The sequence below is a fragment of the Manis javanica genome, chromosome 10, assembly GCF_040802235.1.
Source record: "Manis javanica isolate MJ-LG chromosome 10, MJ_LKY, whole genome shotgun sequence".
NCBI lineage: Eukaryota > Metazoa > Chordata > Mammalia > Pholidota > Manidae > Manis > Manis javanica.
Genome location: NC_133165.1, coordinates 69,888,570 through 69,908,454, shown reverse-complemented (window position 1 = coordinate 69,908,454; position 19,885 = coordinate 69,888,570). Strand labels below are relative to the sequence as shown.

Here is a 19,885-nt window from a genome sequence, read left to right as displayed (position 1 = left end):
TCCTACAATATGGGAGAATATATTCATAAATGATTTATCTGATAAAGGGTTAACATCCAAAATACATAAAGAACTCACAGGCCTCAACACCAAAAGATATATAACCTGATTAAAAACCACACAGAGGACATGAAAAGACATTTTCCCAAAGAAGAAATGCAGATGGCCAACAGGCACATGAAAAGATGCTCCACATTATTAGTCATCAGGGAAATTCAAATCAAAATCACAGTGAGATATCACCTTATATCAGTTAGAATGGCCACTATCCAAAAGAAAAGAAATAACAAGTGTTAACAAGGATGTGGAGAAAAGGGAACCCTACTACATTTTTGGTAGGAATGTAAACTGGTGCAGACAGAATGTAAAGTAGTATGGAGGCTTTAAATATAAACTTAACTTAAAATATAACTAGCCATACAACCCATTAACTGCATTTCTACAAATTTACCCAAAGAAAACAAAATCTCTGATTCAGAAACATATGCACCCCTATGCTTATTGCCACATTGTTTATAATAGCCAAGATATGGAAACAACCTAAGTGTCCACCAGCAGATGAATGGATAAAGAATGGGTGGTACATATACACAATGGAATATTATTTAGCCATAAAGAAAAAAGAAATCCTGCCTTTTGTGACTACAGGGATGGATGGATCTAAAGGATATTATGCTGAGTGATATAAGCCAGGTGAAGAAAGAGAAGTACCATATGATTTCACTTATCTGTGGAATCTAAAAACAAAGCAAAACAGAATGAACAAAATAGCAGTAGACTCATAGACAACGAGAAGTGACTGGTTGTTACCACGAGAGAGGGGTTGCAGTGGGTGAGAAGGGTGAGCAGGATAAAAGGGTACAAAAATTCTCAATCATAGTAGAAGTTGGTCCCAGGGATGGAAGTACAGCATGGAGAATATAGCCAATGGTTCTGTAATGTCTTCTATGTTGACAGATAGTAACTGCACTAGTTGGGGTGAAGATTTAATAATGTGTGTAACTGTTGAACCACTGTGTTGTATACTTGAAACCATTATAATATTGTGTATCAACTATACTTCAATTTAAAAAAAAGGAATAGAAGGAAGGTTGGCTCTGGCACCAGGTGGCCTGGGGACAATAGCATCAGGGGACCCACAGAAGAGGATGCAGATTGTCCTGGAGCAGAAACTCATTCCTCAACCTCATTTGTTAAGGATGTCTGACTGTTCCATAGTGAGCAGGAACTGAAGACTGATATGAAAACCCACTGCATGTTCTCTAAAGTTCTTGCAATTAACTGTGCATAAAATATATATGTATATTTATATTTATGTGTGTGTATATATACATATATATATGTATTATGTATACAATCAACCTTCATATAAGAATTGCTAAAAAGTGTTCTTCCTAAAGAATCCTCTTTAAATTTGCCTAAGTCATGTCGTTCCTCTCTCCCAAGCTTGTAGCAATCCTCTCTAATTTGGCATCTTATGTAAATTTAATGAGCATTTGCTCTTTCATCATCCAGGTCATTGGGTCATTGATTCTTATTTCCCTTTATGCTTTTAGAGCAAAGAGACTGTCTCAATCCATCTTTTCTAGTCCTCCTAATCTGTGAACGGTACTTTCCTCATTCCATTGTACTTTCAGGATAAAAGCATCTTCATTTTCAATCTACCCATAAAATGGAAAATTCATTTCACTAGAATGTAATTCACTTTTTCCTTTTTACAGACTAGTTCTCACTTTTTTCTCTTCCCATTCTAAAAATATGTCTGTAATTTTAGACACTTTTTCCTTTTAATATGTTTAATAAATGGCCTTGAGTATTCAAATACACTCACTTCTTAAAGTCAAATCCACAAAAATTAATATCTAGTCTGTTGATTCCCAACCTTTATTTCTCTATTATCTTCTCTACCCCTATAAAACATTTCTACACAAAAAATTATTTAAAGTGTAATGAAATTACTATGCAGAAAGAATAACAAAAAATAGAAATGGGAATAATTAGAATAATTATTAAGGGAATAATTATAAGAAATGATAAGGCAGTGAAGCACTAATGCAATGAGAGGTTGACTGTTGGCAGAGGTTAATGTTGCCTAGTAATGGGGATCTTCAGGGAGAAAAGCACAGAAGAGCAGTAATGGGAAGTTTTTATTAAATACTACAACTATAAAACAAAAAAATTGAGCTCTACAAGCTGCAATTCTAGTTGCTACAATCTTTTCTGAAATGCTAAATCTATCACATTTCCACCTCTACCACACCAACAGGAATATTGTTTCTAAAATGCAGTTTTAATTGTGTTATTCCTCTGCTTGAGACTCTCCATTGGTTGTTGACCTGCTGGATAAATTTCAATCTTCCTGTAACATATAAGAAATCCTCCAAGTTCTTACCAGCTTATCTCTCCAGCCTGTCCACTACAGCAAACCCTCACCAGTCTATGATCATGTTGAACTCTTTAATGTTCCCCTCAGTCACTACTGTGTTCCTTTTCTAAGCCTCCTCTGCAAAATGGTCCTTGTTTGCCTTTTTAGCACTCCCTCTTACTCCCATGACTGTATCTTGTACATATTCCTATCATAACTCCTAAGATTCTGAAATTGGTATCCATTACTTTTTTCTAGCCATCATTGTTTTTGGAAACCCTACTTCCAATAATTTCAGCAGGCTCACCAATTATGTAGCCCATCCTTTCCAGCACAGAAGATGAGCCCATGGCCCATGTGAGCCAGCAGAATGTCCATAGGGACATATGATCTGGCAATCCTACTCCTGCATATACTGTCTGAAGGAACTGAAATCAGTATCCCAAAAAGATACCTACATACCTGTGTCCTTCACAGCATTTATTCACAATAGCCAAGATATGGAAACAACTTAAATGTCTTTCAATGGATGAATTGATAAAGAAAAAAAAAGAAATATTATCTACATAATAAAAGGAAGTCCTGCCATTTGCAACAACATGGATAAACCTGGAGGGTATTATGCTGAATAAAATAATCCAGACAGAGAGGACAAATACATGATATCACTTACATGTAGAATTTTTTTTTAAAAAGTCATAGAAACAGAATAGAATGGTGGTTGCCAAGTAGGGGTAGGGGAAGGGGAAATGGGGTACTGTAGGTCAAAGGGTACACATTTTCAGTTATAAAAAAGAATAAATTCTGAAGATCTAATGTACAGCATGGTGACTATAGCTTTAAATAATCCAGTATTGTATACTTGAAAGTTGCTAAGAGTCCCTCTTTGGCATTCTCACCACAGGCACACAAAAAAAGAGTTAACCATATGACCTGATGGATGTGTTAATTATCTTGATCTTGGTAATTGTGCCACAATGAATATGTATATCAAATCATTACATTGTACAACTCAAATGTATACAATCGTATGTGTCAATTATTTTTCAATAAAGTTTAAAACAAATGATACATGGCCAAAGACAAGTAAACCAGGATCCTTTATGATGGTACTGAACACCCTGGTACAGTTTGCTCATTTATCACATTTGTAAATTGACAAGCAAGTGTACCAAAAGGTACAGAGGGTAGAATAGTAATCATTACATCTTCGTTTTTTCCTATTGTTTTGTTAGCCTTCTTGAATAAATTTGAAATTGCTCAGATATATGGAATCTGGGATAGATGTTACATACATGTAAAAACACTTCATAACACATTTAATCAGAATAATGTTTTCCCAATATTATCATTCTGAAGTAAAACTGGCATTTAAAAATAGTCTTTTAGAATTGGTAGTAGGTGAGAAATAACTACAGACATGTCTCCAAACTTATCTCAAGCTACCTTAATTATTTTCTGCACTATATTTTAAGAATCAATATTATTGAATGAATTGAATGTGCATGCACAAAATCTGGCTAGAAAACCTGAGGTTTAAAAATTAATACATTTTTAAATATGTGTTATTTAATATTTTATTATTTGTTTATTTAATGTTTAAATAAATTTTAATACATTTTTTAAATATGGCTCTGTACATCCACTTATTTTTATAAAACTTCAAAAACCCTTGTTTTTAGCTAGTGCAATGGTCAGCGACTTGACAAGATATTTTCTAACACAATTTGTGTCTTCACATATTATTATATACAGTATTAACTAATAATCATCGACACAGTAATTCCTGAGTGCAAAAACCAAATATCCAAATTACTGCACCAAGGAATTCTGATGAACCGTTATTTAACCTCTAGTTATAAATTGGGATATCTTGCTTTTCAGAAAAAATATTAACAAGATCATTTAAAAACTTAAAACATTATTAAATCAATAAAGTGTGTAGAAGTCTCAATAAATGCAATTCAACCTACACCAAAAATAAAGTAGATCTTAACATTATTTTAACAATTAAGTGGCTGCTACTTGTTCAATACTAAAATGTAAATGGTCATGTTAAAATTAGAACTAAGAACAACTAATTAGAACCACTAAGAGAGATATAAGGAAAAAAATCTAATTCAGGTAACAAATGGAAAAATGCTCATAGTATGTCTTGTTTCTGCTAGTCATTCATCCAAAATCTTTGCCATTCAAAGTCTAGTCTTTAGAATTACATATATTGTACTTATTATCCAGGAACCATTCCTCATTCCCCAAATCTTTCTTTAAAAATGTTTATAACCACTAGTTCCTTTTTGGAGTTTGTGAGTCTGCTGCTGTTTTATTCCTTCAGTTTTGCTTCATTGTTATACTCCACAAATGAAAGAAATCATCTGGTACTTGTCTTTCTCTGCCTGACTTATTTCACTGAGCATAATCACCCTCTAGCTCCGTCCATGTTGCTGCAAATGGTAGGATTTGTTTCTTTCTTATGCCTTAATAGTATTCCATTGTGTATATGTACCACATCTTCTTTATCCATTCATCTACTGATGGACACTTGGGTTGCTTCCGTGGCATCTTACTACACTGATGGACAGTGATTGCAATGGGGTATAGGGGGGACTTGATAATATGGGTGAATGTAGTAACCACATTGTTTTTCATGTGAAACCTTCATAAGAATGTACATCAATGATAACTTATTAAAAAAAATTCCACTCCATATTAAACAAGTTGAACAAACAACAAACAAAAAATGTTTATAAAATACATATGTCATATCACAGCCTATATCCATTTGCATCAACCATTCAAAATAAGTAAGTATTTAAGGGGCATCAGTGAAAAATAATTAGTCACTATATGGGGTCAGCTCTCATTATACATATAATAAAAACTGACATATCACACCATTTGTACAGCAATTTTATATCATCTCTAAACATTTAGTCATTAATAACTTACAATATTTCTATGCATTATTTTCAAACACTCATCTCTATTGTACTGATGTATCAAATACAAATCCCTAACTCATATAATGACATGAACCTAGTGACTCTATATTTACTCATAGTCCATTTCTATCTACCAGGAAGAAAAGAATATAACACATTTACCATAAGATAGTTTGGCAACCCCCAGGTAGTGAAATATCCAATTGGCCTTGGATCTTATCTATTCACACCTTTTTATACGCGATCCAGTCAAACACTCTGTCAATATCCGTTGCCTGTCGCACTTCCTGTGACACAGGATGGGAACTGGCCACGCCGTCAAGCAGCATCACTTCGTGCAGAACATCTGTCAGAAACCTCTGTTTCTCCTGCAATACAGTAGACAGAGCAATATCATTGTCATGACAGAGTATGTGTGACAACACGAACAGGATGTATGTTATTCCATTGATGATGTTCATCAGCCTAATGATGAGACTTAACTCTAAAGAAAACCCAGGAAATAAAAGTTACTCTAGAATGAAAGCGGTTAATTTGAGCACAACATGAAACAGAATCGATGGACTACAATGGGCCCTCAATAGATAAAAACAATGGACTCTGCTCTAACAGTGGTTAAGGCAAATTTGGACATTAGGAAGTAAATGAAACTGATTAGTATTGTTTGTGCCTTCTACAGGGTCAGGACTACTACTCCAGGCACAAATAACCTTTTTAGTAAGTTTGATATAAGGATAATAACTAAATTTCAGGGTTCTAGTACTGTTTAGCTATTTATACCATTTATTTTTAGTACTCTTTAAACAGCTTACTCTCTCTCTCCCTGTCCCTCCATACCTTGTTCTGTTTCTTTCTCCATCTTTCTTCCTTTCTCTCTGTCCTGCATTCCTTCTCTCTCTCTCTCTCTCTCTCTCTCTCTCTCTCTCTCTCTCTCTCTCTCTCTCTCTCTCTCTCTCTCACACACACACACACACAATTTATTTTCTGAAAAAATTCTAGCAGATCACAACAAATAGTGAAAGGTGTTATTGACATCAACCTATAATATCTGTGGGCCTGTGGGTATATATGTGAATTCAGAATAATGAACATGAAGTGGGGATCAATAGGGCATTAATGACCATTACCATAAAATTGTGAAAACAGACAAAATCACGAGACTTCTATTCTTTGCCTTGTTGAGACATTTGTGTTGGCTCTAATAAAAGCTAATTTGTTATGTTAGAAATAGACTATAAAGAAAAAGTACTTCTTTGTTGTTTTTATTATAAGAAACGTGCTTTAAGGAAACAGATCTGGTTGTTAACAAAAATGCTGGCAGCTATTAGTCCTACTGGCCTCCTGCCCTCACTGAGGGAGGAGGGAAATAAAAAAGCAAATGCAAGACATAACAAGTAGGGACCTGAGGAGTATCATTTCAGAGATTAAACACCACAACACTTAAATTGCTTTAGCTAACTCTAAACTCATTGCTAGACCTTCCTAGTTTTGAACCAGCAGATAAACAGCATGTTATTTCTGAGTGAGTTATAATTTCAAGCTGAAAGTACACCAAAAACACTGGCTTTAAAAAGTGGAAATGGTGAATAAATATGCTAGAAAAGAATAGTTAACTATTCTTATATGTGGGCATATATATGTACATGTTACTTTAAACATGGCTTTAAAGAAACATTTTTGTTCAGCATTTGTTCAATGACTTAGTATGTGGAATCAATAATATAATTAATTAGTCATCCAACTATATAAGGTTTATTTTCTAGTAGCTTATTTTTGTGGTCTGAAGACTATGTATTTAATTTCTTCAGTTTTGTTTTGGTCTAAGTGAAAGGAAAGGAGCGACACACAACAGCAATTCACCGGAGAGTTCCGCTTTATTGGGGAAAGGTACTGGGTTATATAGGAAGGGGCATAGGGTGATTGTGGTGTTACTTCTATGGGGCTGGTGGCTGTTGGCTAGGTGCTGGGATTGGGAGGGGGGCGAGAGGTGATTGGGCTTCAGGTGGCGCCGGCGGGAACCGAGGACCCCGAAAAGAAGCCGGAAGTTTGCCATCTTACTGGTGGGGACCCTTCATTCCCCTCTTTCTCCTCTATGGGTTTGTGGACGTTGCTTTCTCTCTGACTGCTTCCTGCTGAACAGGGGCGGAGAAGGGAGTGATGGTTTGAGGATTGGGAGGAAAGAGTTGATAGGACTCCCCACAGTAAGGATGAGTAGATGTGGACTTCTTCAGGTTGGAAATCAATGAAGGTTCCCTGTAACCATAGGTTGAGGACCTGTTGATTCCAATGGTGCCAAGAGGATATGGGTGTCAGGAGCCAGGCGTCTGCGGCCATTGTTTCCAGGAACAGTTTCCAGTGGAGAGAGAGGTCCATCTCAGCATGTGGTGAGGAGGTCACGTGAGGGTGAGGGGTCTTCTGTGGCCAGAAGCTGGTAGTTCCTGAGTAAAAGCTGGTTGAAAGCTTGATTAGAGATTTTTCCGACTTGGGATTTGATGAACTTTATTATACAGGGTAAGAAGAGACAGACGAGAAGAATGACTATTATGGGGCCTGCAATGGGCCAGAGCCAGGTGAGGAGGGGGTTTGTTAGTATTGAAGAGAATGGGTTGGAATTGGAAGCAGAGTGGAGGCTGGAGGCAAGGTCAGTGAGTTTGGTGATGTCAGTTTCTACAATGCCGGATTCGTTGATGTAATAGCAGCACTCTTCCTGGAGGAAGACACAGGTGCCGCCCTTCTCGGCTGTAAGCAGATCTAGGGCCCGCCGGTTTTGAAGGGTGACTTTAGCTAGCGAAGTGACCTGTCTTTGGAGAGAGGCTAGGGAATCGGCAGTGGATGTCAGGGCTCCCTCAACTTTGGCATCGAGATCTCTAACTGCCCATAGAGAGTGACCCAAAGCTCCTCCCAAAACCCCAACCCAATGGCTAAGGTGATTAAAGAGATACCGACCATGATGGGAAGGAAAGCAGCTCTTTTTGTGCGTGAGTGCAAGGGAGGTTGGAGCTCAAGGAATTCTGCCATGCTGTAAAGTGTAAGCTGTGGGATTAGGGTGACGAGAATGCAGAGTGTATCGGAGTTGAGAGGTAGTGAGTTGAAAAGGCTGCCATTACACCAAAAGAAGTGTCCCGGTTGTGTAAAAGTCTTAGAGCCGGAGGTAGGGGTGTAGATAGAGAGGCAGTGAAGTGCACTGGAGGGGGGTGGAGTTGGGCCTACACAGTGGTGGATGGTGAGATTATCTGGGTATTCTGGTTCCCATAGGGGTATGTCTGCCAGGGGACGGAGGGGTTGTCCTTCTGCATTGAAGGAGTAGTTGGAAATATTGAGGGGCACGGCGGCCAGCAGTGGGCGCTGTAGTGATGCGCACAAGAAACAATTGGCGGTGTTGAGGGTGTGGTTGAGAAAGATGGTGGTGTCTTGAATGAGCTGTAACCAAGAGTAGGAGGAATAAGAAGATGAAGAGGTGCCATCAAGAGTTTGGATAATGACTTTCTCGGAATGTCTGATATCTGATGCAACTTGAGAGATCTGGGAGCGAGAGGGAACATACTCTCAAGAGATATGAAGGGTACCATGGGGGGTCGAGGACCCCTTGTAGTAAACTGAGGCTGTTACTCCAGCAGCCCATCGAGAGTCCCAGGGATCTGGGATTGATAAGGAGAATGAGCCGTTGGGATATTTCATGAAACGGTTGGAGGAGTAATACTGTGGGTACTGGAAGTCACCCATGTAGTGAATGGTGCAAGACCAGTAGGGGCATCCCCCGTAGGTGTTTTGCCATCGCCTGCAATAGGCTTGTCTTTGGTCATAGAGGAAGCAGAGGTAGGGAGAATAAAGGTAGCTGTAAATGAATACTTCGGTGGAGGAAGGAAAGCGGAGGTACAAAGGCTCAGAGCAGCCTTTCAGAGGGCAGTCTGATGTGACAATGAGGGCAGTAACTTTTGTTTGATGCTGTGTGTAAGTCTCTTGACTTTGAATCGCCATAAAAAGGAGGGTGGGGTGGCAGGGAAGACAATAGGAATGAGGGAAAAAAGCGAGAGAGCAGTAAAGGAGGAAAAAGTCATGATTCAGGTATGGATGGCAAAGGGGGTGCACAGGAGATGCGGAGCTTCAAGGGATCAGAGGGATGAGGCGTGGTAGAGTAGACAGCGTCTTGGGCTGTATCCGAAGGACTCTGGAATGTGACTGATGGGTCTTGGGTGTCCAGAGAAGGTGGGTCTTGGGTATTTGGTTTCAACCTGGAGATATGAATCCAAGGGGTGACAGAGTTATCAGGCAGTGAGAGCTTGGCGGCCGAGGGGGTGCAGAGAATAACTGGGTGTGGACCTTCCCATTTCGGGGTGAGAGAGGGCTGATCTTCTGGTGGCTTATAAAACACTAGTTGGCTGGGCTGTAAGACAGGAGGATTTTGGGAGGCGGATGGATCAGGAAGGAGCCAATCCTGATATTTCCACAATTCAGTGCGGAGGAGAGAGAGTAGTGGAAGGGCTATATTGGGAGGAATTGGCCCTTTGTGGGAAGGGAGCCCCGGGGGTAAAATCGGGCGGCCGTACATGATCTCAAAGGGCGACAAGAAGGAAGGTTTCTTTGGGAGGGCTCGAATGCGGAGTAGAGCTAAGGGAAGTAAGCAAACCCAGTCAAGGTGTAGTTCTAGAGATAGTTTGGTCAGGATGTCTTTTAGAGTCCTATTGGCTCTTTCTACTTTTCCTGAAGCTTGTGGTCGATAAGGACAAGGTAAATGCCAGGGGAGCGAGAGCGACTTGGAGAGGTTCTGGATAATTTGGGCAGTGAACTCAGGGCCGTTATCTGATTGGAGGGAAGTGGGCATCCCGAACCTAGGAAAGATCTGGGTGAGGAGGATAGAGGCAACTACGGATGCTCGTTTGTTAGTGGTGGGGAAAGCTTCGACCCATCCTGAAAATGTATCTACTAGCACGAGTAGGTATCTGGTACGTCGTACAGGGGGCATGTTAGTGAAGTCTATTTGCCAATCTGCAGCGGGGACATTACCCCTTGCTTGATGAGCTGGGAAGGGTCGGGCTTTGAGGGGGGTATTAGGGTTAGTGCGTTGGCAGATGGTGCATGTGCAGGTGATTTGGTTAAGTAGGGTTTTGTCTTCAGGAGAGAGAGGAAAAAAAGATTGTAAAAAATGGATCAAGGATTGGGGGCTGGGATGGAACAGGTCATGTAAGAGGCGGAAGAGAGACTCTTTGTCCTGAGAGCAGAGGGCGTCTTGTGATAAGGCTAAAACTGCAAGGGCAGACAGATTGTTGTCTGATGCGTTTTCTGATAGGGCAACTGACCAGGCTACTCTGTCAGCCTTGTTGTTACCTCTTGCAATGGGGGAGTCATCTTTTTGATGTGATTTGCAGTGGACTATGCCTAGTCGGTGTGGGAGTTGTGAAGCCTCTAGAAGTTTAGTAATTAAGGCTGAATTAGTTATGGAATTCCCTTTTGTGGTGAGGAGGCCTCGTTCTTTCCATACTGCCGCGTGGGACAAGAGAATGTGGAATACGTACTTGGAGTCAGTGTACAATGTGAGAGACGTGTCCCGGGCCAGAGTGCAAGCTCTGGTGGCTGCAATGAGTTCAGCCTGCTGATTGGTTGTACCAGGGGGTAGGGCTCATGCTTCAATGACATCTTCGAGGGAGACTACTGCATATCCTGAGTAGTGGATGCCCTCATGTTAAAAGGAGGACCCATCAGTAAACCAGATGAAGTCGGAGTGTGAGAGGGCTCCTTCGGAGATCGTGGAGTGGCACGGAAGGAAGTTGTGAAGGGCTTCCAGGCAATCATGCGAGGGAGTATGAGGAGAGTAGGGCAGAGGAAGAAGAGTGGCCGGATTCAGGGGCGGGCAGGGGAGGAAAGAAATGTTTGGATTTTGGAGGAAAGAGGACAGTAAGGTCAGGAGTCTGGAGGGAGGGAGAGTCTGTAAACTTTTGTAGGTTAAGAGATCTTTTAGGTGATGTGGGGACAGAATGGTAAGGGGCGCTCCGAATGTTAGTTTATGAGCTTCTTTCTGCAAGAGCTGTCCAGCGGCTAATGCCCGTAGGCAGGGGGCCCATCCCCAAACTGTGGGGTCTAATTGCTTGGAGAGATAAGCTACTGGGGCAAAGGATGGGCCATAATATTGGCCTAGGACTCCTAGAGCTTGACTGGACCTCTCATGAATGTATAATGAGAAGGGTTTTGACAAATCAGGGAGATGGAGAGCTGGAGCTTCTACAAGGGCTTGACGGAGCTTAATGAAGGAGTGTCGGGGTGAGGATGATAATGGTTCTTCAGGGGGGCCCTTGCTGAGGTCGTATAGGGGTCTTGCCAACAGGGAGAAGTTAGGGATCCACGCTCTAAAATACCCAGCCAAGCCTAGAAAGGAAAGGATTTCTGTCTTGGTTTTGGGAATGGGCAGGTCAGAGAGGAGTCGTTTTCTGTCTAAGGTAATGGACTTTCTTTGTTGAGACAGAAGGAATCCAAGGTAAGTGACAGAAGGGGAAGAGATTTGAGCTTTGACAGGGGATACTCGGTAACCTCTGGAAGCTAGAAGGTTAAGTAGAGATGCAGTGTCAAGTTGAGACTGTTCCCACGAGGGACTGCAGAGCAGAAGATCATCTACATATTGTAATAAAGTGGACTCGGGGTGATCATGGTGAAACTGTTTGAGGTCTTGAGCTAGGACTTGTCCAAAAATATGGGGACTATCTCGGAAGCCTTGTGGTGAAACTGTCCAAGTAATTTGTACAGAATGTCTGTTGTATGGGTCCGTCCAGGTGAAGGCAAAAAAAATCTTGGGAGGAGGGGTCTAGAGGGATAGAAAAAAATGCGTCCTTGAGATCTAGGACTGAGAAGTGGGATGCGGAAGCAGGGATCTGCGATAAAAGGGTGTATGGATTTGGAACTAAGGGATGGATAGGGACAACGGCTATGTTGATGAGGCAAAGGTCTTGGACAAGGCGGAAAGATCCGTTGTTTTTTTTAACAGCTAATATGGGGGTATTAAATGGGGAGTGAGTGGGTCTGAGGTAGTTTTTGTTTAAGAGATCTTGAATGATGGGTTGGAGGTCTATGAGGGCTGAAGTGGTTAGGGGGTATTGGGCCTGACAGATATACTGAGAGGGGTCACATAATTTGATAGAGGCAGGGGGACATAGGGCCATGGAGGGGCTTGTAATGTCCCAAACTTTGGGATTTACAGGGTGTATAAGGGCAGAACCGGAGCTTTCATTGGGTAGAGGGGGGTTGTCGGCTATGAGGGCTATCAGAAAGGGAGTACTGGGGGCTGTGGGATTTGATATAGTTATGGAAACGTGGAGGAGGGAAAGAATGTCCCGTCCTAGTAAAGGGATGGGACACTGGGGCATAACTAGGAAGGAGTGGGAGAAAGGTATGGGACTGTCTAGGATTGTGCATAAAAGGGGGGGGGGTTTAATGGGAAAATCTGTTTACCTCCTACCCCGACTATAGGAGTAATGGCTGGCGTGGTAGGGCCCCGGTATTCTCGCAAGACTGAGAAGGTGGCTCCTGTATCTAGGAGGAAGGAGATGGGGTGACCGTCTACTGTTAAAGTAACCCTGGGCTCCTGTTTGGTGATGGAAATGGTCGGGCGAGAAGACCCCGGGCCCCATCAATCTTCTTCTGCCAGCCCCACTATGGTGGGCTTAGGATGGGGGTTGTTCGTCCAGCCTCCCCTTCGGGTGGTTGGGCAATCAGACCCCCAGTGGCCCTTTTTGTGGCATCTGGGGCATGGGGTGGTAGGAGATCTGGGGGAGGGACACTCTCTTGACCAATGTCCCTCTTTTCCGCACTTGAAACAAGCTCCTGGGGGTGGGAGCTTGTCTGTAGAGGGGCACCCAGGTTGTGGTTTTATCAGCTGGGCCAACATCTGGAAATTGGCCTGATCAGCTTTTTGTTTACGGCATTCTTTCTCCTCCTCCCGGTTATGGAAGACTTTAAAGGCCACTGTTAGGATCTCAGTCTGTGGGGTAGCAGGGCCCTGTTCTAACTTTTTGAGTTTAGCTTTAATGTCGGGGTAGCTTTGAGCTAGGAAGTATGTCATAAGGACCTGTCTTCCTTCAGGTGTTTCTGGGTCCAGGCTGGTATACTGTAATAGGGCTTGAGTGAGTCTATCTAAGAACTCGGAGGGGGTTTCGTCTCTCTTTTGAATTATGTCTTGGAGCTTTTGAAAATTGACTACTTTACGAGCTGCCTTTTTTAGACCTGCTATTAAGCAGGAGGCAAAAATATCTCGAGAGTGGAGACCCACAGCGGTGTTATAATCCCAGTGTGGGTCTTGTTCGGGGACAGCAGTGGGACCAGGGGGACAGGTGGGGTCAGTCCTGTGGGTTTCGGTAGCATGCGTTTGGGCGAAGTCCCAAGCTCGTCTATGCTCCTCAGGGAGGAGAGTATTGGCCAGGAGCATGAAAATGTCATGATGCGTGAGGCTGTAAGACTGGAGGGTCCATTGAAACTCCCTGATGTAGGTCGTGGGATCAGTGGAAAAGGAACCTAGGCGTTTCTCTAGTTGGGCTAAATCTCCTAAGGAGAAAGGGACGTGAATGCGCACGATGCCTTCGGATCCTGCTACTTCCCGGAGCGGGGCGATAATTTTGGGAGGCCCTCAGGACCGAGTCTGAGGGGGACTGAAGGGTTCTGGCTCAGTCTGTGCGGGGGAAACAGGTGATGGGGGCAAAGCCGCGATAATTTTGGGAGGCCCTCGGGACCGAATCTGAGGGGGCAAAGACAGACAAGGCTCTTGGAACTTAGTTAGAGGGGGGCTGAAAGGCTCAGGCTCGATTTGCGGGAGGGGGGAAGGTGAGGGGGACGGAGGAGGAGGTGGTGAGGTGCAGGAGGAGATGGTGGAGGAGGGGGAAGGGAGAGGATGGGAGGCTTCTGCGGGGGTGGAGGCGGCGGTGGTGATAGAGGAAGGGGGAGGGGCTGTTGTAGGAGAAGAAGGGGAAGGGAGAGGATGGGAAGCTTCTGCCCCGGGGAAAGAGGAAGCGGTGGCGGCGGTAGAGGAAGGGGGAGGGGCTGTTGTAGGAGAAGAAGGGGAAGGGAGAGGACGGGAGGCTTCTGCCATGGGGAAAGAGGCGGCAGTGGTGGCGGAGGGTGGAGGGGTTGTAGGAGGGGGAGGGGCCGAAGGGGGAAGTCTGTATGGCGGAGGCTCTTCGGCGGGTCAAAGGTAATTGAAGAGGGACTGGGAGTATGTGGAGGGGAGGGAGACGGCTTGCAGGCTAGGAGAACTTGGGGCGGGGAGCAGGTGGTGCAGAGGCTGGGATTTTGAGCTAGGAGGCGAAAAGCTTAGATATAGGGAATCTCCTTCCATTTTTTCAGGCGCTGGCAGTAGTTAAAGAGATTGCGAGTGATGTTAGGATCAAGAGATCCCCCTGCGGGCCATTGGTTGTTATTGTCTAGGGGGTATGTCGGCCAATCTTGGGAGCAATATTTACAGAGAAGTTTTGGTTTTATATCAGGCGTCAGGGAGAGGGTAGCCAGATTCTTAAGCAGGCATTCAAGAGGTGAACTTTCAGGGAGGGATGAGGAGGCTCCCATGGCTAAAAGACAGAGAAGGAGACAAACAGGGGAAGACAAACGGAGATCCTCAGACTGGAGACAGACCACAAGGAGACAAAGGGCGTCCCCGATGATCCTTGGTGGTCTGCGGAAACTCGTATATGAGTCGGAATTTCTTGGGAAGTGTGGGTCGTCACCCAGACTTCCCTAAGAAGGCAGAGTGCCGGAGTCACGAGGTACCTAGCGCTAGGCGTTTTCGGCAGACCGAACAGGTTTCGGCAGACGGAACAGAAGGAGGAGGGGGTGGGAAAGGGAGCGTTCTCATCCGCAAAGGAGTAACCTCGTTTATGGCTGTTGGGGGAGGGGGCTGAGAGTCTGCTGCAGCTGTGAAGGCCTGAGGTGGGGGTTTATGGCTTTTGGAGGAGGGGCCTGAGGGTCTGCTGCAGCCGTGAAGGCCTGAGGTGGGGATTTATGGCTGTCGGGGGAGGGGCCTGAGGGTCCGCCACAGCTGTGAAGGCCTGAGGCGGGGAGCGTTCCCTCCTCGTCCCCGAGCGTCAGGGCCTTGCCGGACGATCACGGTCAATGGCACTGCGATAGCTCAGAGAAGAGTGGCCCACCCCGGGAAGATTTTGCTTAAAAAGTTTCAGCTGAGGCGGGGGTTTATGGCTTTTGGAGGATGGGCCTGAGGGTCCGCCGTAGCCGTGAAGGCCTGAGGCGGGGAGCGTTCCCTCCTCGTCCCCGAGCATCAGGGCCTTGCCGGACGATCACGGTCAATGGCACTGCGATAGCTCAGGGAAGACTGGCCCACCCCAGGGAAATTTTGCTTAAAAAGTTTCAGCTGAGGCGGGGGTTTATGGCTTTTGGAGGAGGGGCCTGAGGGTCCGCCGCAGCCGTGAAGGCCTGAGGTGGAGAGCGTTCCCTCCTCATCCCCGAGCGTCAGGGCCTTGCTGGACAATCACGGTCAATGGCACTGCGATAGCTCAGGGAAGAGTGGCCCACCCTGGGTGGGGGGGGGGGGACTTACCTAAAGGCCAGAGAGGAGTGGTGAGTGTGATGAGCCAGCGCCGGAAAAAGAGGACGAGGGCAAGCTGCTGCTGGTGTTGGGGGAAGACGGGGCCCAGTTGGGGTGTCCCGTCTCCCGGGTTTCGGCACCAATGAAAGGAAAGGAGCGACACACAACAGCAATTCACCGGAGAGTTCCGCTTTATTAGGGAAAGGTACTGGGTTATATAGGAAGGGGCATAGGGTGATTGTGGTGTTACTTCTACGGGGCTGGTGGCTGTTGGCTAGGTGCTGGGATTGGGAGGGGGGCGAGAGGTGATTGGGCTTCAGGTGGCGCCGGCGGGAACCAAGGACCCTGAAAAGAAGCCGGAAGTTTGCCATCTTACTGGTGGGGACCCTTCACTAAGGATTTCACATCAGTGGTCCATGTGCCATCAAAGAGGACAATGTGCGATGTCTGAACCTGAATTCACTGAGTCCCAAAAGGCTGCACCAGACCCTAAGAGGCCACAGTGAGAAGTTCAAATTTACAATGAATTAGATGAAAGTATGACATAAACTAACACTTCATTTTTTTTCAAATTCAGTTCCTAATTTAAGATGAATTAAGGAGGACGGATTGGATCATGAGATTTAAAATTTTAAGAATTAAAAATTGGCATTTACATCACTCATTTTAAGTCCACTAAAAAGTAAAGATAAGATCTTGGACAAATAGCCTAGTTTAAAGAATAAGAAAATCATGTATTTCCAAAATAAAAACTTTGATGTTACTTTTACACAGGTATGCAATTTTGTTACTCATTCAACTTTAAGTGCACATTAAAACTATTTGATTTTGGAATTCATGGGAGGAATCAATACATGTATAATTACACTTCAACTTGACCAATGAACACTTTTATTTAGAAGAGATACCAAAATGAAGATGTGATTTCCATTCTGAAGATAAAATAATAGTCAGCTCTTCAAATAGTGAGTGCCTGCTTCATTATATCACTCAACCACCAGACTAAAAATCACAGGGTAAAGTGAACTTAAAACGATGCTTTATTTGAATCCTAGTTTTTAATATTTAGCAACAATAAATACATATTAATCAATACTAAAATTTAGTAAACATATCTTGGTTTGCTAGAAATGTGATTTTTTTAAATGGTATAAAGTAAATGGCTAATTATAAAGATGAAATCTAAGGTAAATTTCTAAAATAAAACTTTCATGTTTAAGGAAATATACATGATATATGTTTTAATGCTTCTGAAGGAAAACAAACGAACGTCTGCCTGGTCAGCAGAATATCAAGAAGCCATAATGCAAAGTCTTTAGCAAGATTCATCATCTACATTGTTGGAGTGAATGATATTGTGCAACTGAGGGGAAAAAAAGCACAAAGAAAAATTAATAGAGAAAGTTAAAAAAAGAAAGGAAGAAACCCTGGCAGAACAAAGTTCAGAAGGGAGAATATGTTAAATTGAGGAAGAAGGACAATTCTTGCCAGAGGCAAACCCAGTTTAACAAAACTACAAAGTTTCCAGGAGAGAAGGTGCTAATTTTTTACAAAGACCTGCATGACTATAAAATAAGAAATGATCTGAGCTTTTTTAGTCCCTGGCTGGGGCCCTCTCCTTCCTCATCAACAGCAACAATTATAATATCAGCAAAAATAATTAATTATTTGTTAATTGTCTACTATTGATCTGAGACTTTGAAAGTTTAAAAAAAAAGTTAAGGAAATCCTGGCTCTAATGTGACATAAGAGATTAAACAAAATAGTTGGCCACAATGAACAAAATAAGTTTTCTCTTACAGATTAGAAATGCTAAAGAAATGTTGGAAAAAGAATTATAGAATTTGATCCGACCCTTGAAGGATACTTGCATATGTGTGTGTGTGTGTGTGTGTGTGTGTGTGTGTGTGTGTGTGTGTGTCTGTGTGTGTGTGTGTATGCACACATGCAACCATACATGGGGAATTATTTATGGAGCATATTCAACAGTTAGCTTTTATTCTAGCTCATAGTTCAAGATAAGCCATTTTACCACTTTTAAAAAGCAAAAGAATTAGATAAAATGGAAAACTTTAAAATCTTTAAGTTTAATATTAACAGTAACAATAAAATCTTACCACTCTAATATAGACCCTTCTTGGAGTTGTTACTCTCATGCCTTCATCTAAAGTTCCAATAATACTGACTATATCATTTCAAGCTGAATTACTTTAAACACTAAATTTCATTTGAATTTTTAGAAAATAATGCAAAAGTTTTTCAGAAAAGTAAAGAAAGCATTAGTTGACAATAACACATGGAAAAGAAAGCCTCCATTCACTCACTCATTCATTCATAAATATATATTAATTTCCTACTCTACGCCAAACATTGTGTTGTGTTTGGAGAAGAAATACATGCCCCTAACCTCAAAAGAACTTAAAAGTGGAAGTGAAAGTACAAGAGAAAGATAAACAGCTAACTGCATTGTAATATGATGGATGCTATAAAAACACAGAGGATGAAATGATTAATTAGGTTAGAAAAGGCTTCACAGAGGAAGTGACATTAAAGTAGGTTGTTGAAGGATGATGAGTTATTCAGATGAATGGGAGAAGAGCTTTATAAAAGGGCAAATCCAGGCAGAGGAAACATGGGAAAAAAAAAAAGCTACTCTGAATCCTCAGGTATCAGGTTAAAGACTTTGATCTTAATAAGTAGACAGTAGCAGTCATAATGACCTAAAAGTAAAAGCAGTGTCTTAAGAAAATTAACTTATCTGTAGTATACACGGTGATTTCATGTAGACTGAGACAGGACACCGGAAGTGGCTATTGCACTAGGAGTAGATGTGGTGATGATGCATTAGAGCGTCGCTGAAGGACTGTTGTATCTACGAAGACAGTTTGGATGAAAAATCAGCCAAAATGGACTCAGTCCCTTTAGTGGGTGATGAGAGAAAGTACTGAGACAACTGCACTGCTTTTAGACTTGATGGGATTTTTTTAAAGCAGGGTGGGCTACTGAAAGAAATGGAGAAGAAATAGAGAAATAGAAAAAAGTCTGATTTGAAGGGCAAACTAAAAAAGACCAGTTTTAGCCACATTGCAAGGCATGGGGCCGTGAACATTCGAAAAGCAATGTGCTACAGGCAAATGCAATTAAAAGCTTGCGTCTAAGATAAGGAGCAGGTGCTAGCAACTTTTTACAATAAATTGCAGTTTGTATGAAAATATAAATGATGTCTCAGAAAGAATTCATTTTTTTCCAATTTCTTACAATGTGAGCATTTCATATACTGGTATTTAGTAATATACATGAAGATCAATTATTAAGAATTCTTATCCCAGCATTAGATACACCTTGATGTGAAATTATATTCCTTGATGTCTCAAAATGGCTTCTGCCCGAACATGTCAAGGTCTGAGGGGTTAAAAAGGAAATATACCTAGTCTAGCCATAGTCATAAAGATGAGTGGGAAAACAGGAAGTATTAGTGAAAGGTAGAGATGTCGGCAAGTTCCTATAGGAAGGCTAAGTAATTATAATTAAGAAGCAATAGCAGGTAGACACTGACTCTGTCACCAGGAAAGAAAAAAAAGAAATCAGAAAATAATCTGAATCAAGATCAAAGAAAGTCACATACATCAAACCAGACAAAGATGACAGCCAAGCCTGAACCAATTCAAGCACTGGTGAGGTGCTCAGAGGCATTTAAAGAACAGAAAAATATTTCTCAGGGCAGGCGTGGGTTATATCAGAACAGCCATGAGGACTCAATTTTCTCGGAGGATGGATCTGAACATTAATGGCTCTTTTGGTATTCCTAGGAGACAAGTCACGCACACTGCTGCAAAGTTGATAAAAGAGTTCTAGACTGGAAGAAAAATATCTGCCATTCACTAGCTGTATGACCTTGAGCAAGTTACTCAATCTCTTTAGACTTCAGCCATCTTCATTTGTAAACATATGTGGCTGCAAAGATTAAATAAGAAAATTTGTTCTACAAATATTTATTGAGCACCTGATATGTCCTAGATGGTATGCCTGGTTCTGGGGATAAAAAGATACAAATATATGGATTTG

General features: G+C 42.5%; 1 protein-coding gene across 1 annotated transcript in view; it reads right to left on the bottom strand.

Moving 5' to 3' along the window:
- Positions 1-19,885, bottom strand: part of TRHDE (thyrotropin releasing hormone degrading enzyme) — a 395,901-nt gene that overhangs the window by 157,152 nt on the left and 218,864 nt on the right. The window contains exon 6 of the mRNA XM_073213329.1: positions 5,538-5,675. Coding sequence (XP_073069430.1) covers positions 5,538-5,675 — 138 coding nt within the window. The remainder of the gene's footprint in view (positions 1-5,537; positions 5,676-19,885) is intronic.